The 26279-nt window shown below is 44.1% G+C and overlaps 1 protein-coding gene across 1 annotated transcript; it reads left to right on the top strand.

Annotated features, from left to right (window-relative positions):
* Positions 1-402: 402 nt before the first annotated feature.
* MCUR1 (mitochondrial calcium uniporter regulator 1) lies at positions 403-25105 on the top strand. The gene is made up of 9 exons (XM_077769983.1): positions 403-532; positions 7610-7747; positions 10976-11079; positions 11567-11668; positions 13093-13134; positions 14314-14385; positions 18798-18851; positions 20719-20833; positions 22083-25105. The coding sequence occupies exons 1-9, from the start codon at positions 403-405 to the stop codon at positions 22214-22216; spliced, it is 891 nt and encodes a 296-aa protein (XP_077626109.1). The 3' UTR covers positions 22217-25105.
* Positions 25106-26279: the final 1174 nt, after the last annotated feature.

Here is a 26279-nt window from a genome sequence, read left to right as displayed (position 1 = left end):
AGCGCGCGCCGCCTCCANTTTTTTTTTTTAAGTTGGTTTATTTTTAAGAGAGACGTAGAGTGAGCGGGGGAGGGGCAGAGAGAGAGGGAGACCTAGAATCGGAAGCAGGCTCCATCCAGGCTCCCCGCTGTCAGCACGGAGCCCGCCTCCCAAGGAACTCACAAACGGTGAGATCTGACCTGAGCCACCCAGGCGCCCCCCCCACCCCCCCCAACTCTAATGGATTTACTAACTCCTTAAGCACTAGTTGCCTGTTCTGCGTTTGGCACTTGTCTGGGTCCTTGCGGTGTATATCAGCTGACAAAATCTCGGATCTTCACTGTAGCAGAGGAGATGCTGGGGCTTGACAGCTGTAACTTACACATAACACATGTAATTTACATATACGTATGTAATCTCGGTATGCAAGGGATACATTCTGTAGGGGAGGAAGCAAGCAGAGGGGGTAAGGGTGAGGACGGGAGGTGGGCCTCTAGCTATGTTATCCGAATAGGTTTCACTGAGAAGGTCGCATTTGATGACATACTGGAAGGTGAGGGCAGTCACTGCCCTGCTTCGAGATTAGGGAAGCCTAAAACAGGCTCAAGTTTACCAGGCGGCAGATTGTTCATTCATATATCCATCATTTGCGGTAACCTTTATTCGTTAGCAAAAGGCAAAAATATCACTTTGGGCTATACGTAGCAGTCAGTAGCCATCAGTAGCTACACTGATGGCTGTTTATTTATTTATTAATCCCGTGTTCCTCAGTAGTCATGCCCAGGAAATGTTGACTGCGTCTGAAATGTGAGAATGCCTATGGCTGGGGGAGAAATTGACTGGGAGAGGAAGAAAGTGAAGGAAGGAAGCTTTACATGTAAACGGTGTCAGTGTCCTGCATTAATTTTGAGTTAGTAGTGACTTTGGTCTTTATTTCGGTACTTNGCTGGTAACTTATGATTTATTTTCATTTCATAATTCGAGATGATGGGGCAAAGGGGAAGAGTCTTCCTTCTCATCGGTTTTCTGACCGTGTGTCAAGAAGGAGGTCCTGCTGGATTAGTCTCAAAGGATCTCGTTCTTCACGGCGTGAGGATGGATGCCGAAATATGGGGAAACAGCCCAGACACGCTTAAGGAGCGTGTGTGCAAATGAGTTTTTGTTCCTTTACCTCCAGCCTCATGATGTGTTCCATGCCAGGGCTACTGAGACTTAAGGATGTTCCGAATAGGAAGTTTGTGCTTGGTTTCTGTTCAAGGTCAACTTTGGGCTTCTTTTGTGCATATTTTTAATATCCTTTGGATAGCCTGATGGTCCCTGCAAAGAATTACACATTCCACTTTAGCGTAGCTCCCATTACTTGCTTCCTGGTTATTAGTGGGAATTCAGACTTCTTGGGCCTCCCTTTGTTGTCACAGTAAAGGAAGAAAAATGAGTCAGAGGTGTTCCGAACGCCACAGAATATTGCTCCTCCCTGGGCTATGCCCTTGGACAGAAGGCAGGATGGCACTGAGCTTCCTTCAGCAGGGCTTGGCCTGCCGAGTGACNGCTATTGCTGGGTCCTAGGGGAGTTCTATTGTTAGTTTCCTTAGGAACCTCCACACTGTTTTCCAGAGGCTTTTCCCCACTTTTCAAATGGCAGTCCATATTTCGTTACAGTTGGAATAAATTCCAGTTGTTTTAGGATGAGAAAAAAATCTGCAGTGTCTAAGTTTGGAATTAGCTCTTGCTTCAAAAGTAATTGGGATAGTGTATTTAGTGGGGGGGTGTGTCTGAGAGAGAGAGAGATGTTTTAAATCACACAAATGATTATTTTGGTGGAAACGACATTTGATACTAGAAAAGTCCATCACTCTTCACAAGCCACCTCTAGATTCCAGTGTTTTCAAGCTCCGTGACGCATGGGACACTTAGGCTCAGCTGAAAAATGGGAGGGTAAACCTCTAGACAGCCCCGTGAGAGATTCGTTCATTCATTTGTTCCCCACTGCCGTTCCTTGAGCTAGGTCTGTTCTGGGTCAGGCAGGCATTTGGGGCCTCTTCTCTCAGGCCGCTTTTATCTCAGGGCTGGTCATAAAGGGTGAAACAAGACCAGATTTAACTGAACTAACTTCTGTGAAAAAGAAAGATCATTGGTGAAGAAGGGAAAGGAGTTGATTTCAAATTTTCTTACTAGACAGTCCCCTGATCCAGATCATAAAATTCTCTTAAACATTTTTTTTCCTGGGGGCACCTGGGTGGCTCACTCAGTTAAAGCGTCCAACTCGTAATTTCGGCTCAGGTCATGATCTCATGGTTTGGGAGATCGAGCCCCACATTGGGCTTGTGCTGACAGTGTGGAGCCTGCTTGGGATTCTCTCTCTGCCCCTCCCCTGCTCACACTCTCTGTCCCTCTCAAATAAACAAACACTAAAAGAAAAAAATAATACTTCCGTCCTGCAGTATGCCAGGCCTTCTGCTAGATGCTACCAGTGCGCACACGACTCAGACTGGCTGCTCCTGGGACATTTGCACTAATAGATGACACCGAGGTGCAAATGATACAGGAAGTGCTGTGATAGAGCTCTCTGAACTGGGCTGAGGACACAGAGAAGGAGCCATCAGGCTGCCTCCAGACCTGGGCGGAGCTCGCAGACAGAACCCTACAGTGTAGCGTCACGCCCCGCCCAGAACATAATCTGTGCTTGGCGGACTGTAAAATTAAATGAAGAAGCGTAGAAAGGTTTCTTCAAATTTACCAGTTGAAAAAGGGGGGCAAAGCGGACTTAAGGATGGAATACCAAGGTTATAGAAGTGCAGTGCAGCCTAGGAGGCTGGGAAGAAAGCTGAAAGGGCAAGCGTGGGCTAAATCAGGACAGGCTTTGTATTGGTATGCCTTGCCCAGGCCCCCCCCCCCCGACTTTTTTTTTTTAAGTTTATTTATTTTGAGAGAAAGAAAAAAATATGAGTGTGGGAGGGGCAGAGAGTGAGAGAGAAAGCGGGCTCGAACTCACGAGCCGTGAGATCATGACTTGGGCCAAAGTCAGATACTTAACCAACTGAGCCCCTCACGCGCCCCTTGCCAAGGACCTTGTTCTGTAGGCTAGTGGTTCTCTGGAAGTAAAGGCCTTTGTTTGTTTGTTTGTTTAACTATTAAGCTCACACCTACATATAATAGTTGTTGCATTTTAATTTCATCTGCACACAGTGTGTGGGCACAAAATGATTGTTGGATCTCTTGTGCTTCTCTTGATACTGACCGACCCTCTTTGCAAGGCGGGAACCACCACTGTGGGCTTACAGACAGGCATCAGATCTGGAGGGTCCCGTCCACGCCACGTTTTTGCTTACATGCAATTGCCTTTAAAATGTTTAGAGGTGAAGGATTGACTTTAGGAGCTCATTAGCAGAACTATCTTTCTGGTTACTTAGGGGTCTTCCCGAGAAAACCTTTGAACTCTCTCTGAGTTAGTAGTGACTGTTCTTTCTTCTACCACTCTCCCCCAAACCTGGCATCGTAGAAAAGTATGGACAAATATGAGGCAGTGTTTTCATACAGCTATGTTTATTACACTTAGATGAAAGGTTTTTTTTTAATATTGTTCATCTCTTTTTTTTTTCTTTTGCTTTGAAAATGTCTTTTATACCATGGTTGTAATAGTTAGGAGTTCTTATGTTTATTTTTTTTTTAATTTTTAGTATTTATTTTTAAGAGAGAGAGACAGAGCATGAGCAAGGGAGGAGCAGAGAGGGAGGGAGATACAGAATCTGAAGCAGGCTCCAGGCTCTGAGCTGTCAGCCCAGAGCCCGATGCAGAGCTCGAACCTACAAACCGTAAGATCATGACCTGAGCCAAAGTCGGACGCCCAACCGACTGAGCCACCCAGGCGCCCCAGGAGCTGTTAATGTTTAAATGTCCTTTCTTGACAGAATTAATAATTGGCGTTACAATTGTTACATATTTTTTTAAACTATTTTTATGGTTCATGAAATACAAAAAGCCAGAAAACCTCGAAACAAGTTTACAAAATGAGTGGGATCTGTGACTAAATGCAGGGAAATTCATAGAAAAGGTGGTATACAAATTGTTAGGACACCTCTCTCTCAAGATAGGCTTTTGCAGAGACATCACAAAGAATGAAAACTACACACCAATACCTCTTAGGAATAAAGACACAAAAGTCCTCAGCAAAACCCTCAGCCAGTCAAATCCAGCAATACATAAGGAAGGAGTGTGTGCATCGTGACCAAAGGAGATTCTGTCCCAGGAGCGGCAGGCTCGTTTTAACAACTGAAAGTCAATTCACGTACTGAGTTATTTTATTATTGAAAAAAATAAAGAAGAGAAACCATGTGATCATCTCAGGAGACAAAGAATTTGACAACACTCAGCACCCTTTCATGAGAAAAAGCACTTGACAGATTAGGAATAGAAGGGAACTGCCTCACTGGTAAAAGGCATCTGTGAAAAACCCACAGCTAAACATCATTCTTAATAGTGAAAGACGAACAGTTTCCCACCACAGATCAGGAGCAAGGACTTCGGCCATTGCCATCTATGCAGCATTGTACTAGAAGTTCTAACCAGGGCAAGACAAAAGACATCCACACAAGAAGTAAAACTATCACTGTTTACAGATGACGTAATCGTGTACATAGAAAACTCGAAGGAATTCACTAAAAAACCATTAGAGCTAATTAACAAGTTCAGCAACATTGCAGGATACAAGATCAAAATTAAAAATGCAAAAAAAAAAAAAAAACAACCCAAAAAATCAGTTGCATTACTCTACACTAGAATGAACAATCTGAAAAATCTCAAAAACATTTCCCTTTATAGTAGCATCAAAAAGAATAAAATACTTAGGGATACATTTAACATAAAAACCCATAGGACTTATATGACGCTTGAACAGTACAGGGGTTATGAGTGCCAACTCCCACACAGTTGAAAATCTGTGTATAACTTCCCAAAAACTTAACTGGTAATAGCTTACTGTTGGCCAGAAGTTTTACCGAATAGACAGTTATATAAAATATAATATTTTATATATTACATGTGTTTTATTCTTACACATGGTGTAAGCTAGAGAAAAGAAAATGTTACCAAGGAAATCATAAAGATGGGGAAATGCATTTACAGTACTATACTGTAAAAATCTGTGTATAAGTGTACCCATGTGGTTAAAACCTGTGTTCAAGTGTCAGCTCTACTTTGAAACCTACATAACATTATTAAAAAAATTAAAGACCTAGGGGCACCTGGATGGCTCAGCTGGTTAAGCATCTGTCTTTGGTTTGCGTCATGATCTCACAGTTCACGGGTCCGAGCCCTGCATTGGATTCTATGTCTTCCTCTCTCAGTCTCTCTCTGCCCCCCTCCCACTTGTGCTCTGTCTCGGTTTCTCAAAAATAAATAAGTGTCAAAAAAAGAAGAAGAAATTAAAGACCTAAACAAATGGAAAGACATCCTATGTTCATGGATTGAATTTGTACTCCCCCAAACTGATATACAGATTTAAAACAATCTCTCAAAGTTCCAAGTGTCTTCTTTGCAGAAATTGGTAAACTGATCCTAAAATTCATTTGGAAATGCAAGGGATTCAGAATAGCCAAGGCAATCTTGAAAAAGAACAAAACTAGAAGACTCCTTTCCTGATATAAAAACTTATACTACGGAGCTACAAGTAATCAAGAAAATGTGGCACTGCTGTTAAGAACAGATAGAAATCAGTGGTATATAGTGGAGAGCCCAGAGATAAACCCTTACATTTTCAGTCAATTGATTTTTGACAAATTCCAAAGTAATGCCAAAACAACTGGACATCCACACGCAAAAGAAGTTGAACCCTCATCTCACACCACATAGAAGTTAAATGGACCAAAGACCTAAATATAAGAGCTGAAACTGTAAAACTTTTAGAAGAAAAAAATAGGTGTAAATTTCCTGGAATTAGCCAGTGGTTTCTTAGGTACGACCCCAAAAGCACAAGGAACAAAAGAAAAAAATAAATAGAACTTCATTAAAATAAAAACCTATCATGCTTCAGAAGGCACCATCAAGAAAGTGAGAGCCAGCCCACAGAATGGGAGAGAATATTTCCAAGTTATATAAGATGTTGGGTCCTTTGCGTAGTTGTATGTAGCCTAGTACTTTGCGTTATAAATGATAAGGAATTTGTGTCCAAAATGTATAAAGAACTCTTAACAACCAACTCAAGAATGAAAAGATAACCCAATTTTTTTAAGTGGGCAAAGGGTCCGAATGGATATTTCTCCAAGGAAGATATACAAATGGCCAATAAGTCCATTAAAAGATGCTCAAGATCATTAGGCATCAGAGAAGCGCAAATGAAAACAACAGTGAGCTACTCCTGTTTATTGCAGCATTATTTACAACAGCCGAATTATGGAAGCAGCCCAAGTGTCCATCGACTGATGAATGGGTACAGAAGATGTGGTGTAGATATACCATGGAATATTATTCAGTCATAAAGAGAATAAAATCTTGCCATTTGCAATGACATGGATGGGGCTAGAGAGTGCACTGCTAAACGAAATAAGTCAGAGAAAGACAAATACCATATGATTTCACTCAAATGTGGAATTTAAGAAACAAAGGGAGGAAATGTGAGAGATAAGCCAAGAAACAGACTCTTAATTATAGAGAATAAATAAGTAAATCCCATAGTTGAAGAGACATCTAAATATAATAATAGTAAAATAAAACTTTATACCCATTAGGATGATTATAATAAAAAAAAAGCAATTACAAGTGTTGAGAATGTAGAGAAATTGTATCCCTCGGACACTGCTGTTGGGAATGAAAAATGGCATAGCCACTTTGGAAAACAGCCTGTCATAACCTCATAGGGTTAAACATGGTCACTATATGATGCAACAGTTTGAATCCTGACTATCTATCCAAGAGAATTGAGAACTTGGTCACACAAAATCGCACAATAATGTTCACAGCAGCAGCATTCCTAATAGCCAGGAAGTGGAAACAACTCAGATGTCCTTCAACCAAGGAATAGATAAGACAAAAATAAGTATATTCCTAAAACAGAATGTGATTCGGCAATAAAAAGGTATACAAAGTGCACTTAATTACAAGGTGGGTGAACCTTGAAAACCTCCCCAGAGTGAAAGAAACCAGTCACAAACACATCCTTTATGATCTATTCCTGTGAAATGCCCAGAGGAGGCTAATGCATAGAGACAGAAAGTAGATTAGGGGTAGTGAGGGGGTCGGGGAGAACGGAGATTGGGGCGTGATAGCTAAAGGGTCCAGGATTTCTTTTTAGATAGATGGAAATGTTCTAGAGCTGACTGTGGAGAAGGTTGCACAACTCTGTAATTATAGTACAAATTGAATCGAACAGTTGGAATGGGCAAATTGTTATGGTATGTGAATTACATCTCAATAAAGCTGTTAAAAAAAAAAGAGAGGTGCCTGGCTGGCTCATTCAGAAGAGTATTCAACTCTTGATCTTAGGGTTGTGAGTTTGAGCCCCACCTTAGGTATAGAGATGACTTAAAAAAAAATAAACTTAAAAAAACCCCAACAGGTGGCTTTGGAGGCCACATTCTTTCACAGCTTCTGTTACCATCGGGACCTGTTTTGAGCTTTACTGGCCTTTCCGTTCTAGAGCTAAGCCTCTCTGCTGGGAGCCTGCAGCTGGAGCGCCGGAGAGATGTGGAGCAGAAAAGGGGGGACTTCGCCTCTTGCGGGAACAGGAAGCTCTACTTCGACACCCATGCCTTAGTGTGCTTACTCGAAGAAAATGGTAATCCTTTGCACCAAGTTCAATGCCACGCTATAAAATATGACTTCTCATGATCTTATCTAATTTCTCATATTATTCTTTGATTTGTAAGTCTACAAGGTAATCTATTGGTCAATCTCCATTTTTTAAGTTCTTATTTTTTGCTTACGGGCATTTTCACTCTATCGGTACCATTGAGACTTTCCCCACCCATTTTCTCTCTGTCCAGAAGAATTGTATTTAAAAAAATCTTTTTTAATGTTTGTTTATTTTTGAGAGAGAGACAGCTTGAACAGGGCGAGGGCAGAGAGAGAGGGAGACACAGAATCCGAAGCAGGCTCCAGGCTCTGAGCAGTCAGCACAGAGCCCGACCCAGGGCTCGGACCCACGAACCACGAGATCATGACCTGAGCCGAACTGAGCCACCCAGGCGCCCTAAGAAGTATATTTTTTATAACATCATTCTAGAAGTACAGCGTTCTAGATAAAAATTTAGACACAGTTAAAGCTCAGACATGGTCCCTCTGACAGCTGTCTTGAGGCACAGAAGTGGTAGTTTTCTTACTGTGCATGTTGTGTGCTTTGAGAATTTTTATGCAATTAAAGTTTTGCTGAGCAGCAGTTGCTAATAATTCTAACTTGTGGCATTTTTTATGGTAACATTCTCTTATTATTTTTTAAATGTTTATTTTTGGGAGAAGGAGAGTGTAGTGGAGGAGGGGCAGAGGAGTGGGGGGGATCCGAAGCAGACTCCAGGCTCTGTGCTGACAGCTGCAAGACCGATGCGGGGCTCGAACCCACAAAACATGGGGTCATGACCTGGGCCAAAGTCTGACACTTGGCCACCTGACATTCTCTTTTCACACCAGTTCTCATTCCTGTACTGTGACTCTGCCGCACTGTGTGGCCATCCTCCGGGCCGCCCTCGGTAGCTGTGCTTCCCTTGCCCAGGACACGCGACGGCATGAGTTCTGTGCTCGTGTGGGGGCGTGGGAAGTCCTGGGTTCAAGCTCTGCACGGGGCCCCGCTGCAAAGCCAGGCAGCTCTGTAACCCTTCCCAGGTGCCAGCTCCTCATCTCATCGGTAGCGTCGGCACAGTAAGAATTCCAAAGACCCTTTTGAGAAGTAAAGGAAATACGGTCAAGCGCTGGGTCATAACTTTCACCACGTTCCTTCTCAAAGTTGAAACAGTAGGCCTTTCTTTCACCAGAGGGTCTTTCAGCTTAGAACTTAAAGAAAGAAAAGTATCAGTGAGAGGAGGGGCGTAAGAATCATCTCGATGAGCAGACGTCTTCCTACTTTCCCCTCCTTTCTGCGGGCCTTGTGTTCTTGCCCTGAAAGTAACATAATGTAAAAGGACACGTGCAAGATAATGGAGAGGTTTCGCCGCGTGCAGGTGGTTGGTGATGGCGGGGAAGCGGCCTGCATTTCGCTAAGTGTAGCTGCGGTGGCCGTGAGATGGCCGCGGAGCTACCTCCTGCTAACAGGTGCGGTTTATTTCCCCTCCCCCCCCCCCACAGGTCGACTTGCTTATTTATTTATTTTTGATAAATAAAAATTGTTCATGTTTAAAGTTTTAAAATGTGATGTTTCGATAGATGTGCTTCCTGCTTTTCTTGATTTCAGACCTTGACCCTGAGCGTTCGCATGTCTCAGGGCTGGTGTTGGTCGGACCTTGCTGCCCGGGGGGGGGGGAATGAGGCCTCTCCGGGGAACGATCCAGGTGATCCAGGTCCGAGGTGCTGTAGGGTGGGGCCCAGAGGACCGGGCCGGGAACCTCCCACCCTCTGCCCTTCTCTTCTCCGCAGCCGTGTCTCCTGCCGGAGAGAACTTCCCGTTTGTCTGCAGCAGCAGCAGCCCTGATCGTGAATTGTTCTCTCCTTCTGACAAAACATTCACTTGTACCTGGTGACCCGGTAGGGTTTTAGGCCTGACTGACTCCTGCTTTTTCTTATTCCTCTTCCTTCCCTCGGGTGGTTATAATTTAAGTTTGTGGAGTTTCTTATCAGCATAAGTTCTCTTCCGGTTTCTCTTTCTCTTTCATTCATCACTGCCAAACTATATTTAACTAGGAACGCCTCATGAAGTTTCAAAAGTTGCAAGGTGCATTTTTGTTTTCAAAAAGTGGGGAAGGCAGAAAAGAAACAAACAACCAAAACTGTTCTGAATCCCAGTACCCCAGAGCTAAAGAGCATTAACGTTTCAGTGGGAAACCTTTTGGATGATTTTTCTAAATGTGCATGACCCACATGTTGAAAACTAAAGGATTTCTAATAAAGTGAAGGGAGTAGGTCTTTGGAGGCCCTTTTTGTCACTTTCAAATCTTTGCCTTTGGTTTTTAAAACTTTTAGTCCTGTGCTTCGTCAGATCCAAATTGTATCAGTTACAACTTTATTCAAACATGCTTTTAATTACACGAATCAGTAGATTCTTCTGTAGTCCTTATGGATGGAAGTATTTAATAGAAAACAATTACTCTCCAGGGACTTGATTTTAAGCATTTTTATTAGGATTTCCAGTGTGAAATGCGAATTACCATCTAAAGTTATTAGAAACTAACACTGCTGAGTTGGATGTTAATATAATTCAATTCAGTATCATTTACTGAGTAGCAAAGAATATATTTTTTCCAGCCTGGCCCCCTCTCCACAAGTGACCCAAGACACCTGTAGAGGAAAAATAAAAGAATGATTTTGTCTTAACATCAAATAAATTAACAGCTAAATTACTAGTTATCCTTATGTGGTTGATGAGTTGACGGATTTATGCAGGCTGTAAAATAATTGAGCTTTCCTACTTACGTAAATGATTCTTTACTTACACGTACATTTTAAAATTCATGAAGTCATGTCAACCTAGAAAACGTAGACCACACGGAAGAAAATAATAATTACCTAGGATCTTTGTTAAATTACAAAAGCAGTGAACGGTATCTAATTTTGAGTCTTGCGTTCCTTCCCTTGACCCCACACGGCAGGCTTCCTCTCTGTCGTGAGACAGTCTCTGGAAGCGTGATTTTGGCAGCAGGATGGGATGTTAGGGGACACCAGCCTGACCCTTGATCTTACATGGAGAAACAGACTCCGAAGTGTCCAGCTTGTCCAGAGTGACAGACACACCACACCCTGGACACGCTAAGCTTTCTGAATTCACTTTCTCCCTTTCTGTGAAGTGTTTTCTTCCCTGTTTTTTGTTTTTTTTTTTCTGACAAATGGAGACTCCAGAACGTGACTGTGTGTGTTCGCTTAGGGTTTACCACGCAGCAAGCCGAAATCACTGTCTCTGCATTGGTCAAGATCACGGACGCCAACATGGATATCGTCTATAAGGATATGGTCACGAAGATGCAGCAGGTTAGCTTTGGGCCCCGCAGCAAACGTGAAGTCTAAACCTGGGATGTTATTTGTGATACATGTTTTTGGATAAAATTCTATTGACAAGCACATAGTACTTTGAACCACAGTTGAGAGGCACGTGATTCCAGTGGTATACAAAATACATACTTGAAGCTGTTTTGTCAGCTGTTCTAGAATCATGCTGGAAAACTCCCTGTGCGTGAACACGGGCTGTTCCCGTCCACCAGCCTTACACGGAGACCTCATAGCCGTGTGTTCCCGAGCGGCTGGCCCTCAGACTGCCACCCTTCTAATTGTGGCTCACTTGACGATACTGGACTTGAGTCTTTATCGGCTTCCTTTTCTCATCAGTAGAGCATGACCTTGCCGAACTTCCTTTCTCACGTCCGCATTCTTCTGGTTTCTCTCAAAGGTGATACCAGGTAGGAAGCGGGCGTCCTGGGCCGGCCCAGGTTGTTTATATGTTTTGTTTCTCTCTTCCTAGGAGATCACTGTTCAGCAACTAATGTCTCAGATTGCCAATGTGAAAAAAGATATGATTATCTTGGAGAAGAGTGAATTTTCAGCCCTCAGAGCCGAAAATGAGGTAAAACTAAAGCACCCCTCGTACTTACAGAGAACTAACATGCAGAGATAAAAGTGTACCAGAGTCGTGCTCTCAGGGGGTGTGCACTCCCAGTGAGGTCAGGAAGTAGATTATTGTTGGGACCCCAGAAATCTGCTGACCCCCACCCTGCTAGGAAACCACTGTCCTAACCTGTGACACCACTGACCAGTTTTGCCTTTTCCAGAACTTCATCCGGTAGAAGCATTCAGTGTTTCTTGGAGCAGTAGATTGTTCTTGTCCACTGTCTGTAGGATCTTGCACACGTGCCCCATTATTCTCTTGGGACGGACAGTGGACCCCTGAACAGCGTGGGTTTGAGCTGAACAGGTCCACTTAACGCAGTGCAGTAAATGTATGTTCCTAACATGGATTCCTATCCCAGGGCGCCTGGGGGACTCAGGTGGCTAAGCGTCTGACTTCAGCTCAGGTCAGGATGTCACAGCTTGTGAATTCAGGCCCCGCGTCAGGCTCTGTGCTGACAGCCTGGAGCCTGGAGCCTGCTTCAGATTCTGTGTCTCCCTCTTTCTCTGCCCCTCTCCTGCTCACACTCTCTCTGTGAATAAAATTTCCTTTTCTCTGGCTTACTTTACTGTAAGAAGATAATATATAACACATAGTACGTGCAAAGTATGTGTCATGCTATAGGGAAGGCTTCCAGTCAACAGTAGCCTATTAGTAGGTAAGTTGGGGGGAGTCAAAAGTTATACGCAGATTTTTAACGGTGTGGGGGACCAGTGCCCCTAACCTCTGCATTGTTCGAGGGTCAAGTGCACATTACAATTGTTTCCAGTTTGGGGTTCTTGTGAACAAGTGGTTTGTAAAGTATCCCGTGGTTTCTAAAGTGCAGCGTGTAGGGTCAACATTTCAGTAAGTGCTATGTTTGCATCCTGCCTTTTGTTTTCAGTCCCAGTTAGAGTTCCACCGAGGACATCCACTTATTACTGGTTGATCCTACCCTTGTAAGAAGCCTTCTAGTAAAAGATTCCTTCTTTTGCTAGAAACTGGTAGAGTTTGAAACTCTCACATTTGACCTTGAAATCAGCTACTTGAAGGCAGAATTTGTTAAAAATGGAAGGAGGTGTTAAAGCAGGGTCTCTGGAGGCAAACACGTATGTTAAAAACAGTTATATTACTGATTTTACGTAACTTTCAAAATGAATTAAAACTGATCTCAGAGGAGGCATATGCGTGGTCTTACCGTCCAGCATGATAGATTTCTGTGGGGGAGGCTGTTCAGTTCATGTTTCATTCTGGATACAGCCAGGTTCACGTACACTGGGGAAAGAATTAGGAAAACTCGTGCACAAATACGTGTTCTCATGTGTTTTTATTATCAAGTTTTCTGTATTTTTTTCCTAACCTTCTAAACATAGCCTTGACTTTTTTTTTTAATATGTTTTTAGAAAATAAACCTCGAGCTACATCGGTTAAAACAACAAATAATGGTAAGATCATGATGCCTGTGGTTTGTTTGCAGTTACATAAGCGTAGTGATAAGTATAATGTCAGAAGCGCTTTAGTTCGGTGTTAATAATTTGTGGAATAGGTCTCAGAAGTACACACTGGAAGGTTTAGCTAAGGACATAATCACTGAAGAAACGAGTGATGTCTGTAACCAAATTCATTAAGAAAATTGTGTTCTAGGATGAATTAAGTCATTTTCAAATAAAAAAAATTTTAAGTAGCCACATGGAACCTTTAGATTCTCTTAGAAAAGACTGGCCTTAGGGTGTTGCACTTGAAGGTGTTATGCTGAGCAAAATAAGTCAAGCGGAGAAGGACAGATACCATATGTTTGCACGTATAGGAGGATTAGGAGGAACTTAACGGAGGACCATGGGGGAGAAGAAGGGGGGAAATAGTTGGGGAGAGGGAGGGAGGCAAACCATGAGAGACTCTTGAATGCCAAGAACAAACTGAGGGCAGATGGGGTTGGGGGAAGGGAAGGGGGTGATGGGCATGAAGGAGGGCACTTGTGGGGATGAGCACTAGGTGTTATATGGAACCCACTTGACAATAAACTATTTAAGAAAAGAAAACAAAAAAATAAAAACAATATTCCATATGTAACAAAAAAAAAAAAGAAAAAAGAGAAAAGACTGGCCTTAGAGAATTACCTGTGGTTTTAAAATGCTTCCTGTCCCAGCTGTTTGATTTTTCTTCCCCCCCAGTGGAAAGGACATGGATGTTAAGGAAGAAAAGGTTCAGGCGAGTGTGAGAAAGAAGGCTTTATTTAAACTAGAATTTAGAATTTTCTTTCTTTGAGCCCAGGTCTGTTTTCCAGAGCTGTCCAGGGAGCCTTAGCTATAAATTCTATGGAGATTACACTGGGAATCTTGAGGTTAAAGTCAATAGTAACCCACTCTGGACTGACTTGAGCACAAAAGGGGATTCTTTGTATGTACCACTGGGAATTCCCACGACAGGGCTGGGCCCAGCCGTGGCTCGACCAGGGATGAGTCTCTCGACCCATGGCCCCGTGTCTCCGAGAGCCCCTGCCCTCTGCCCCGGGCCTCAGCTGGCCGCCCCGGGCAGAAGCCGCCCGGCACTGTCCTAGGCCTCACATCCCGTGGTTTCCGTTTCTCACTGTGGATTTCTTTCTTTCTTGTCGTTTGCCCTCCTAGGATGAAGTGGTCAAAGTCCGAACAGATACCAAATTAGAGTTCAATCTAGAAAAGAGCAGAGTGAAGGAATTGGTATGTCCCTTTATTAAAAACAGTGCAAATTCATTTCCTTGCAGGATGGTGTACTTGGTCAAGCCTGGGTTTGTATACAGTTCACCAGTACTGTTAAACGTACTCTTGTTAGATGGTTTTCTCTTTAATTCTGATTTTGGCCTAGAGCTTAAATTTGATGCTTTCAAAACTAGCATTAAAATGAAAATTTTGGAAGGGGTGCCTGGCTGGCCCAATCTGTAGAGCATGTGACTCTTGATCTCCGGGTCATGAGTTCGAGCCCCACGTTGTGTGTAGAGATTACTTAAAATCTTTCTTAAAATCTTAAAAAGAAATTTGTTTAAATTAAAATCTTGGTCAAATCAAGTTTGAATCTTGTTTCAGAGAGACTAAATTATGTGTCACTTAGACATTAGCAGAGAAACCAAACTCAGTCTTGCTCTATTTGAGCCAACTTAAACCTCCACGGGTCCTGATTCTTCAAAAATTAAGTCAATGATCTGTCTTGAATATTAAATTATTAATAGCAAATTCTACACTGAAATTCAGGATTAAAAAATATTTCCATATAGCCTTTTTTTTTTAAGGTTATTTACTTTTGAGAGAGAGCATGAGCTGGGGAGGGGCAGAGAGAGAGACACAGAATCCAAAACATATGGCCTTTTTTTTAATAGAGACATTCTTTTTTTAATATTTTATTTATTTTTGAGAGAGAGAGAGAGACAGCATGAGCAGGGGAGGATCAGAGAGAGAGGGAGGCACAGAATCTGAAACAGGCTCCAGGCTCTGAGCTGCCAGCACAGAGCCCGATACGGGGCTCGAACCCATGAACTGTGAGACCATGATCTGAGCCGAAGTCGGATGCTCAACCAACTGAGCCAACCAGGCACCCCTAATAGAGACATCTTAATGGCTTTATTGCATTGTTTTGAAATGCAAATTCTAAATGCTTCTTTAAGTTACGCTACATTGAAGCTTTTAATTAGGAAGAGTATTTGTATACATTTGTTACGAAAAAGATATCAGAGTAAGTAAGCTGACTGGTACACCTGTACAGTACCTTGTGGGTACCGTACGGGGACCCAAGAAAACTGGAAATAGAGTTCTGCTCCCCTTGCTTTTTTCAAACATGATACAGATAAGTTACTTTTACCCCTCAAAGCTTTCACAGTAATATCACTGACATCTATACATTATGTTAGTTTCAGGCATGCAACGTAATGGTTTCATATTTGTATGCACTGCAGAACTGTCCCCACTGTAAATCTGGTCACCATCTGTCATCACACATCGTTACAAAAGTTTTTTCTTGCGATGAGAACTTTCACGATCTATTCTCTCAGCATCTTTGAAATCTACAATATAGCACAGGTACCTGTAGCCGCCGTGCCATCCATTAACCACACCCCAGGACTTCACAGTGGTTACAACTGTAAGTCTGTGGCTTTGGCTCCGTTTCACCCACCCCCAGCTCCCACCTTGGCAACCACCGTTCTGGTCTCCGTGGGCTCAGGCCTTGAGGTGTTTCTTTTCTGTTTGGGGGTGGTGGTTTAGATTTTAGATTCCACATGTAAGAGAGATAATACAGTATTTGCCTTTCTCTTATTTAATCACCTAAGGTCCATCCCTGTTGTCCCCAGTAGCAGATTTCCTTCTTTTTCATGGCTGAGTAATATTTCATTTTGTATATATACATACATATATGTATATAGATGTATATACGTGTCCATACATATGTGTGTATACATGTACATGCATCACATTCCTTTTTTTTTTTTTTTAATGTTTGTTTATTTTTGAGAGAGAGATTGCACAAGTGGGGGAGGAACGGAGAAAGAGAGAGGAAGACAGAACCTGAAGCAGGCTCCAGGCTTCAAGCTGTCAACACAGAGCCTGACAGGGGCCTTGCACCCACAACCTGTGAGATCATGACCTGAGCCGAAGTCAGATGCTTAACCAAGTGAGCCACCCAGACGCCCCCTATACACCACATTTTCTTCATTCACCCATCAGTGGACATTTACATCTTCCATGTCTCCGTGCTTGTAAATAACGGTTCAGTGCATATGTTCCAATAAAGATACATGTTGAGTTGCCTCTAGCGATTTTTAACCCATCCATCTCCTTCAGGCTTTATTTGAACTTGATAGCAATAGTTAGATAGATACCTTCTTTATTCTTAGGATAGTGAGAAATAGGGGGTACAAAGCATTTTTCACAGACAGAACTGGATACACTCGTAGAAACCGAGTATGCACCGGTGTTCATTCTTTTTATCTTTCACAATTTGTAACCAAAATGTGCTACAATGATAAATGAAGCCAATACTGAAATGTAAATAGGTACTTTACTTTGGAACTGTGTCTGGATTTCAGGAGTTAAGCTGAGCATTGTTGTGCCAAATAATTATCATGCCCATGTCACCTTTCTCATCTTTCTCAACCGTGAAGATGAAGTCACCTAGCACCTCTAAAATATTTAACAATCATTAGCATCCGATCAGTTTCTAGAAGAGGAGAAACTCTTTTAATTATGTTTGTCCCTACGGGTTGTGTACCTAGCAACAAATCTAAATGCACTTGATTTAGCCCGTAGCTAACCAGGTAGGGAAGAAGTTCATCCAGGAGATGGAAGGGGTGGGATTGATGAACATGGGCTGAAGCCAGTGAGTTTATGTGGTTTATTAACCTAGCTGAGAAGTAGTTCTCCGTAATCCTGAACTTGGGCAACCTTGAAGTACAGGCATGTTATATGACCCTCCCCTTTCTCGTTTAGTAAAGTTACAATTCTGGAGCACCTGGCTGACTCAGTCAGTAGAGCATGCGACTCTTAATCTCGGGGTCATGAGTTTAAGCCCCACATTGGGCATGGAGCCTACTTAAAAAGTAATAATAATAAAATGAAATAATCAAGTTATAATACTGATTCACTTACAGCCAGTTTCAAAAGCAGTATAGCCTATAAACTACTTTGGGGTGCAAGGAGATGGAGTCACATAGAAGTTATTTTCAAAACCACAGCAGTGTCAAGGTTCGGCTGTTCTTTTCTCTTGAGTCAGTACTGACTTGGGGAAGGAAGACTGGAGTCTAAGGGTTTGCAGGAAAATCCAGTCCACCCTGCCCTCATGTGGTGATTTGATGCATAGCTCTTTCCTCTTCTGAAACCTTGGCACACAAAGAGGAGATGAGCTTTCTTTGGTCCTAAGCTACTCCTTGGTCTGGGGGTTGAGTTTTTTTTTCTCTTGGGGCGCCTGGGGAGCTCAGTCAGTTGAGCGTCCGACTTTGGCTCAGGTCATGGTCTCACAGTTCGTGGGCTCAAGCCCTGCATCGGGCTCTGTGCTAACAGCTCAGAGCCTGGAGACTTGTTTTGGATTCTGTGTCTCCCTCTCCCTCTGACCTTCCCCTGCTCACGCTATCTCTCTCTCTCTCTCTATTTCTCTCTCTCTCTCTCTCAGAAATAAATAAAACATTAAAAAAATTTTTTTTCTTTCCCCCCTTTTTTTAAAAAAAATTTCTGGGCATTACTGTCTTTATACTCCATCCCTCTGCTATTTCCAGGGGGAACTTTTATAGCTAGAAGGTTTCTAGATACTAAAGTATCAGTTTTCTCCCCTAGAAATATTAATTTAGTGAAGAATTAAAAGCTTATTTTTCACTTAAATGATAGGTTTTCAGTAGCTCAGTGAAATCCTAATGCCCATTGCTGAGGAGCTGTGTACGAATTTGGTCTCAAGGTCAACAAAATCGTACTACATCTTTCCGTAAACATTAAAAGCCAAAGGCAAGATACCATTTTGATTCTGGGTAGTGCTAAGGCAGTTCCTTTATTAACACTGGACTGTGACGGCATCCAAGTGGGTTGTTTAATTAGAACCAACATGTGACGGCTTCGTGCACTTCTTGTACCAATGTATTTACATAGTATCTTTAGGCAATATCTGTGTCACAGAATAATATTCCTCGAAACTATTTCTCCCAGCTCTATAAAATTCCTATCTTTGTCTAAGCCTCAAGTAGTGACCAGTTTTGTAATTGTGAAGGGATAGCTCCCAAACGGCATCGTTCCCAGCTTTTTTCGATCCTCTCAAAGCCAAAAAGCATCTGATTCAGCAGCCGTGCAAATTGGTCCCCTTGCGGGAGGGGCCTAATGACATCACATCGAAGTGAGAGCCGGAGATGGTGGGGGGTGAGGTGGAGGGTATAGGAGGGAAGCCAGGGAGAGAAGATGGAGGGTGAAGAAAGGATTCCAGATACCGGAGCGGTGCGTGGCTGGAAATGAGAAGGTTGGGGAAAATCGCCTAAAGGAGAGGGGGGCCAGCAGGCTGCTTGAGTCCAGAGGTGATCTCTAGTTTTCTGAAGTACTGAGCCCAGAGGAGGAGGAAAGGGAGAAAGGAATAAACCAGAATCTGACCTGGGTTACATGTTTGTTTTCAGTATTCGTTGAATGAAAGGAAGCTGCTGGAGATGAGGACAGAAATGGTGGCATTGGTAAGACATAGACCGACCTTTCTTGATGGTTCTGTTCATCTCTGCGTCACCCCCACGCGTGGTTACTGTCGTTTGTGACGTGTTCCAGGGACGGTGCGTGCAGGGTTAGCGTCCGTGGGGTTTTCCTTTTCGTTGTGCTAAATAAAGCACGCGTGAAGTCACCACCCGCACCGCTTCCCGGAGGCAGTGGTCCCCTCACATCATTCCGCAGCCGTCCCTGCAGGGCTCTTTACCCTGGAGAACTGAAGCTGCCCGCCACACCCCCCGTTCCCCTCTCCCCCATTCTGCTCTGTCTGCGGGCTTGCCTGCCCTGGGGACCTCGTATAAGTGGGGTCATACGGCATTGGCCCTTTTGTGACTGGCTTCTTTCACGCAGCATAATGCCCTTAAGTTCATCAGTGCCGCAGCACGTGTCAGAATTGCCCTCCTTTGCGGAGGGAGCACATTTAGATGATCCGGTCAGTGGACAGGACGGTTGCCGCCACCTCCTGGCCGCTGTGAGTAGTGCCGCCCTGAGCGTGGCTGCGCGCGGACCGCTGGGGGGGCCCCCCCGCGGTCAGTTCTTTGGGGTACGCACCCGGAAGTGGAGTGTCCTGGGATTTTTTTTTGCACTTACTCGAATATTTGATTATTGCCGTGAAAGTTTAAAGCTCAGTGACTGAAGAATAATGAAGAGCGGAGCTTTATGTTGTTGAGCTTCTGGCTGGCATGACTTTTTTCCCATCCTGTGTGACGTGGGACCTCTGAAGCTTGTAAGGCGCTTCCATCAGAGAATAGTAGAAGATTCCTCCGGAATGTTTTCTACTCATCCGGGCTCTTATCTCCTTATTCGTTTCCTGAATCGTTAGCTATAAGAACCACCAGTGATCACTAGGGAGGTGAGGGACGCCCTCATGCAGTCAGAACTCTGCATATAACTTTGACTCCCCGAACACACACTGCCGGTAGCCTGCTGGTGACTGAAGGCCTCCCGATGACATCAGTAGTCAGTACGTATTTTATATGTTGTGTGTGTTATATACACTGTTCTTGGAATGAAATAAGCTGGAGAAAGAATGTTATTAAAGTCACAGAAGAACATACGTTTACGCTACTGTACTGGTAATTATACTTTTACAAGTCACGTAAAAGTCAAGTGTTGTTCAAGGGTCCATCATACTCACCTGTCCTAAGATTTTTAGTGAATTATTTACAGTGCTTTTGTGCATTAATGAAATACTACAACTCCTTTATAACATCAGCCAGACTCACCACCGTTTAGGGGTGGGTTATGTATCAAGTGTAACTTTATCATATGTAGAAAAGAGCAAAAATAGGCCGTCGCTATAACCGAGCCTCATACTAATAAAACAGTTGGTGTTTGAAGTGAGAAGAAGAAAACATGAAAATGTGAATAGAAATTGTGTCAAGGCAAAGCACGATTGCTTTTTCTCTAGGATTGCGTTCCCTCTCCAAAGCATTTTTTGCCTTGCTCTCATCAAGAGGAATTTAGAAGGATGAGACACATTTATTGTCATTGAGGACAGACTGGCTTCGTAATGTTCACCTTAATTTGTAGAACAGTCTGTAATTTACAAAAGAGTTTTTCCACGTGGGTTATCACATTCAGTTGTCCAAACATGCTGGTTTTGTTTTTGTTGGTTTGTTTGTTTGTTCTTGCTTTATTTTCAAACAAAAGGCACAGGCGCAGAAATATTAAAGGCCCTGATTACGCACACAGTGTGAGGACAGAAGGGCAGCCTGGCCTGCTCAGTCTTACCCCAGCTTTCCCTCCAACTGCACCCAGCCCGGGAGGGCCCCTGCGGGGAGCCAAGGGGCCAGAGGTGTCCCGGCTGGTTTAATGCTGTGCATCTCTCGGTTTTTAAAGCATGCCCAGCAAGATCGGGCTGTCACCCAGACCGACCGGAAGATAGACACTGAGGTCGCCGGCCTCAAAACCATGCTGGAGTCGCACAAGCTCGACAACATTAAATATTTAGCAGGTAAGCCATCTTGTGTCGAAGTCTTTCAGACGAGCTAGAAATAAGTAAAATTGAGGAACTAAGTCAAAGATGCCCCACTTCATGGATTCTAACTCCTTTTTTTTTCACATTTTAACATCTCTGACATTAGAAGGCATCTTACAATTTCTGACAGTATCACACTGTAATTGGCAATTCTTCCCTGAGTAGTACAGTGACGTGCTTTACAGTAGGCGGAGCCTTACATTTTGTAAGTTACTCTCATTGAACAGTAGCTACTTACTTGAAATTTTTTTAGTGAGATTTAAGACAGAACGTTTATGGGTGGAGTAAAAGGCTTTTGGGCTGTGATCTCTCTGCTTCAGTTGGTTGCACTCCTTGTGAGGAGATAGTTTGGTTTTGTCATTTTTGAGCCAGGAGAGGAAATGAAGACTCACGTATAAATATAACTTATCCATCATTGTAACTCCTATTTAACATTTTGGTTTAATCAGTATTTTCAAGTTATAATAGCATTTTGAAGTGGAATTTTGTCCGTGAAGTTTTCAAGGGTGTGTCCCTGTAGCATACATATGCTTTGTGACCACAGAATTTCTGTGATTCTCAACTTCATTACAGAGTTCTGTTGAATATTGGATACGTTTGTACTTTGAAGATGATGATTTCAGGGAGTGGACGGATTTATTTGTTTTCTGTTTAATGGTTTTATATTTATTTTTGAGAGCATGCAGGCAGGGGAGGGGCAGAGAGGGCGGGCACAGAGGAGCCAAAGCAGGGTCCACACTGACAGCAGTGAGCCCAACGTGGGGCTCCAAGTCACGAACTGTGAGGTCCTGACCTGAGCCAAAGTCAGCCGCTCAAGTGGCTCTGCCGCCCTGGTGCCCCAAGGAGAGGAGTGGGTTAGTGGGCGGGCTCGTGGAATGTGGCTCATTAACGGACAGTCCAAGTTTCTTGGTTGGTTTGTCGTTTTGCTTGGCGGCTAGGTGGGTGCGCATCCGTATGTTTTCTTAATGAGAAGTTGTTCCTTAAGTAGCTCTTAATTAATACTATGCTCGATTTCTTTCTTTTTTCTTACAGGGTCTGTATTTACGTGCCTAACAGTAGCTCTGGGATTTTATCGCCTGTGGATGTAATAAAGTGTCTATTTAAAGAAATCCTTATCATTTCGCCTTAAGAAAACCAGATTGCTGTCCTCCCCATTCCCCACCCCGACCCATTTCCAAATTTTAACCTTGGTTTTGATTTAACAAATATTATTTATTTTATGCAGATTATGGACATATGACCCAGGAAAGAAGTCAAGAATTTCATAGTTGTTCCTTTCGTCTTTTTTGTCTCGTTGGCTCTGTAATGCTGAGCGGTGGCGGACAAAGCGCAGGAGACCCCGCTCAGCTGCACCAGTGAATGTTGTCTAACCTGTGGGACATCCCAGTAGTAAAGATTTGCCCAACTCTCCACAATTTTAAATCTTTTGTCAGAGGATTTGGGGGTCTCCACTTAAAACGCACAGCGTCTTCACTAAGTGCTGAAGAATCACTGAAACTAAGCCAAGAGCACCAAGTCCTCTTTCCCTGATGACTCGGTCCTCACCATCAGCCAGTCCCCACGTTAGGCTGCTGTGTCTCCAGCCCCGTTAGTTGGGGCGTTGATGATCACCTGTACTGTCCACCCAGAGCAGATGCTTTTCCTCTTCATTTCCATTGTCTTGGTTATCGTCGTGGGTATTCTTTATATGCCTTCCATCTAGAAAATCTTGTTGCCTAATGCAGTGTTGTAATTGTGCTGCGGATTCTGTCTGACGTCACAGAGTGCTGGATTTCTCCCCCGCCCTCTCACTTAGTCTCCATGAGGTGAGAACTGTAAGAGACTCCATTTGGGGCATTGGCTACCTAGAAAACGTGCTGATTCTCGGCATGGAAGTCTAGTGACATGGTCCCCTCCCTTCTGGTCTCCATCTGCTTCACATACGAGAGGGCCACTCAGTTCTTTTGCAGCAGTATCTAGATCTCTAGATGGCGTATGCACTTTTTACACACGTCGTTCTGTAATGAATCTGCTTTAAAATTAAAGAGCTATCATGCCAGGTCATCATCCAAACCTGGGCCGATTGCTTTGGTTGTTAAAGACATTCTTATACCTACGTTACTTCTGTTTTTTAAAACAATTTCCTAGATACAGATGGGGTCCTTTTAGAGAGGCACATTCTCATGTTACTTGAATGACTGGTATGGGAGAGGATAAGCTTCTTTAAAATGAAGACACGGAGGGCGTGTTTTCCATCTTTCTCCGCAAACACGTGTGCACGCGATCTGGTACAGTGGAGAAGCTAGAAAGACCGGTGTTGGTCAAGCTGGCAGAAGACATCACCCGTCGTCACTGCACCAGCCACATTGGCAGACAAGTACCTTTGTCCTTTGGAGTCATTTCCAAACTTCCAAAAGTATAAATCATTGTCTTTTTTCAAAACATGCGTTTAGCACAGAGATTCTGAACTCCAGATAAGTATGAAAATGAAGTACGTGGGCATCAGCGGTATCAGATTCAAAGTGAATATAATTTAATCGTCCTCAGCTTGATCCAGAGTGATCTCAGCTGCTCCATAAAATATTGTAGCAATATTTTCTTCCCCTTTCAGGGAAGGAGCCCCGGAAAATACTGCACCTTTAGCAGTTGCCATGATTATTAAAGATTTAAGTAAATGGCATCCCATTAAGACCACATTTGCAACTACTTAACGTAGATGTAACTTTGGTTAAGACTGGCCTGGAGAAAGGGCCCGGGGCGCAGACACTCTTCCAAAATTAAGAGAATCCCCAAGAGGCAAAGCACTGTAGGCAATTCTGCTTCAAAGCAGACAATAACTTGTGTAGGTTAAACAAGTGAGATGACCTTACTTCTGATAAAATATTTTTTTAGGTAACATTCGGTGAGGTGACATTCTGTCGTCTGCCAAAAGTGCTCCGAATGACTCCCGCACTGTTTCATAGTGGGCCGTGCCCGTCCCTTGAGCCGGGGCCGTGGGTGTTGCCGGCCACTCCTTGCGGTTCACAACAGCCTTCCCATCCCTTGGGTACGGACGCAACCTTGGGAGCCACAGACTCGCCTTTTTGGTGGCTCAGATTACACCATCCGTGGGGGTTACCAGGGCTCGGGCCCTGTTCTCTTTGGTCACAGGTGTTCTGTTTGGAAAGCCCATGAGCCAGAAGTACAAGCTGCCGGCGGGCCCGGGCTTCTGCGAGCAGCGTGGCCGCTCCCTGTGCTCGCCAGGCTGGGAGGGTTCAGACCACTTGGGAATTTAGGCCTCCGCCTCATTTCAGAAGGGGGAAGATGCCCGGCACGGCTCGCGGAGAGCCCGTGTCTGGGACCCAGAGCCAGGTGCTGCGAACGGCCCTGAAGGTACGGGCGCCAGAGGCACCTGCCCAGAGCAGAGCACCGGGCGGAGGGTCCGTTTCCTTTCCTCAAGGGCGCCTCTGCGGCCCTGCTTGCTTCTCTCGCCAGAGCCGAAACTCCAGATCCACTCCTTTCCTGCTCCGTTAATAAGCAGAGCCTGTCTGTCTATACGGTTCTTTCCAGGAAACAGGATTTTGATTTCGGGGCTGCCCTTCCTCCTTCAGCCGGTTTTCCAGCTTCATCTCTAACAGGACCAAATCCCGGCATATTCACTTTTTCCCTGAAGTATGCCAAGTGCCTCAGTGGAGAAGTCAAGTTCAAGAAGAAAGGCTTGACTCAAACCAGACATCTTGCTGGAATTTGTCTCGGAACACTAAAAATAAACACCCTGAGCCACAGCGGCCATGTCCCTGCCTGGGCTGTCCCCGGCTCAGCCCGTGCCCTTCCCTTTGTCGCTGCGCTCAGGATGGGAGCTGCGCCCCTGTACCCCGGCCTCCCCGACCCCTGCCTCTGTTAACCATGTCTGCACGGGCCCAGCATTTCTCTTCCGCCCCACTGTGCTCTGTCCAAACTGCTGCCGTCCTTTCTGAACAAATCTAGAACTCCTGCCGAGGAAACCACGACTTTTAACATACGTTTATCAGATTTGTGGCTTTTCCAACACCAAAGCAAGACAATGTTAAGCAGAAACTATTCCGTATTCTCTGTATTTGAGGATGTTCAGCCTTTCGTTGAGCTTTTGTTTTGAAAATACCTGTCCTGCTGCAGATTTACACTCATGTTCCTTTGATTAGAACCCAAATCATTTGTTAACCTTTTCATTATTTAAGCAGACGTTCGATTACATTTTATTATAGAATGGGTATAAGGTTTTTATTGTCTAAAATAAAATATGTGATTGTTTCTATGTGGCTACTTTTCATTCAGATTTTTCAAAGACTAGGGGACACTGAAGCCACTGTGTCTGCACTGTATTTGAATGGTTTCTTCCTCTGGTTTTATATGATAGCACTGCTGTCCTATAAGAAAACCTAATACCCCCCAAATTGGGTTTGTATAGAGGATAACTTGGAAAGTGCTCATTTGATTTACAAAATAAATATTTTATTATTCAAAAGAATTAGCATGCCTGTGTAAAATACTTTACTTGTTTGAGGGGAAACGAGGTTTAAGCACAAGTTTTAGAAGTCGCCGAGTGTTAGAAATCCGAATCAGGCTCGCTCGAGCAAGAAGGAATCTGCCCTTTTGGCTCTACACGATCAAAGTTCCAGAAGGGGGAGACTCCAGTGCCATCAGACCTCCTCTCTGCACCTCTTACCTCCCCTTTCTCTCCAGGTGGGCAAAACTCTCCCAGACCAGCTTCCCGCGTGAAGAACTGGAAACGCCCAGCACACGCCCCGCGGCTTGGTGATTGTAAAGCTTATTCCACTCGGACAAAGCCTAGAAGAAGGTGTCCAAAGCCAGGGGCCGAGGTGGCAGCCGGCAGAAGGGTGCAGGGTGGGGCGCCGTGGTTCGCTGGTCCTGGCTCCTTCCCTGAAGACCGTCTGAGCAAGTGTCCCAGCTTTGGAAGAGGGAGCTCTTCGAGAATCACTCTGTGCCGGCGACCTTCGGGGTAGCCACCTCTGCCCAAGAGAAAAGCAGACACCTGGGGACAGTGGGCGAGCGAAATGGCCCTGAAATTAACGTTAGGTCCATTTCATGGTCTCCAACCAGAAATCTACCAAAGGCATAGAGAGTCAAATAAACGGGACTTGAGGGTGAGCCTTAAAGTTGCTAAAAAGCCCGCAGTGATTTGCAGACTCAGCCTCAGTGTTTACAAAGCAGGTGGGGGGCGTCCACCCACCTGGTCCTGCTCTCACATCCACGGAGCACCACAAAATGAAAACCTTGTCTTTGCCTCCGGCCTTCGATGTCCTTCAAAATAAACACACTGCTTCGAAGAATGGCATCGTCTAGAAACAGCTCTCTTTCTGGAACGGAAAACTCTGCCTTGCCACGGCAGAGCTCTGCCACCCGTCGTACGGCCGATGGCGTCTCTACCTTAATTTCTGCGAGGGTCACCGACTGCAGGGTGCTG

Source organism: Crocuta crocuta, unplaced genomic scaffold (genome assembly GCF_008692635.1).
Source record: "Crocuta crocuta isolate KB4526 unplaced genomic scaffold, BGI_CrCroc_1.0 scaffold24, whole genome shotgun sequence".
In the NCBI taxonomy this organism is placed as follows: Eukaryota; Metazoa; Chordata; class Mammalia; order Carnivora; family Hyaenidae; genus Crocuta; species Crocuta crocuta.
The sequence above is the reverse complement of the archived record's forward strand: the minus strand, read 5'-3'. Positions and strand labels throughout refer to the sequence as shown.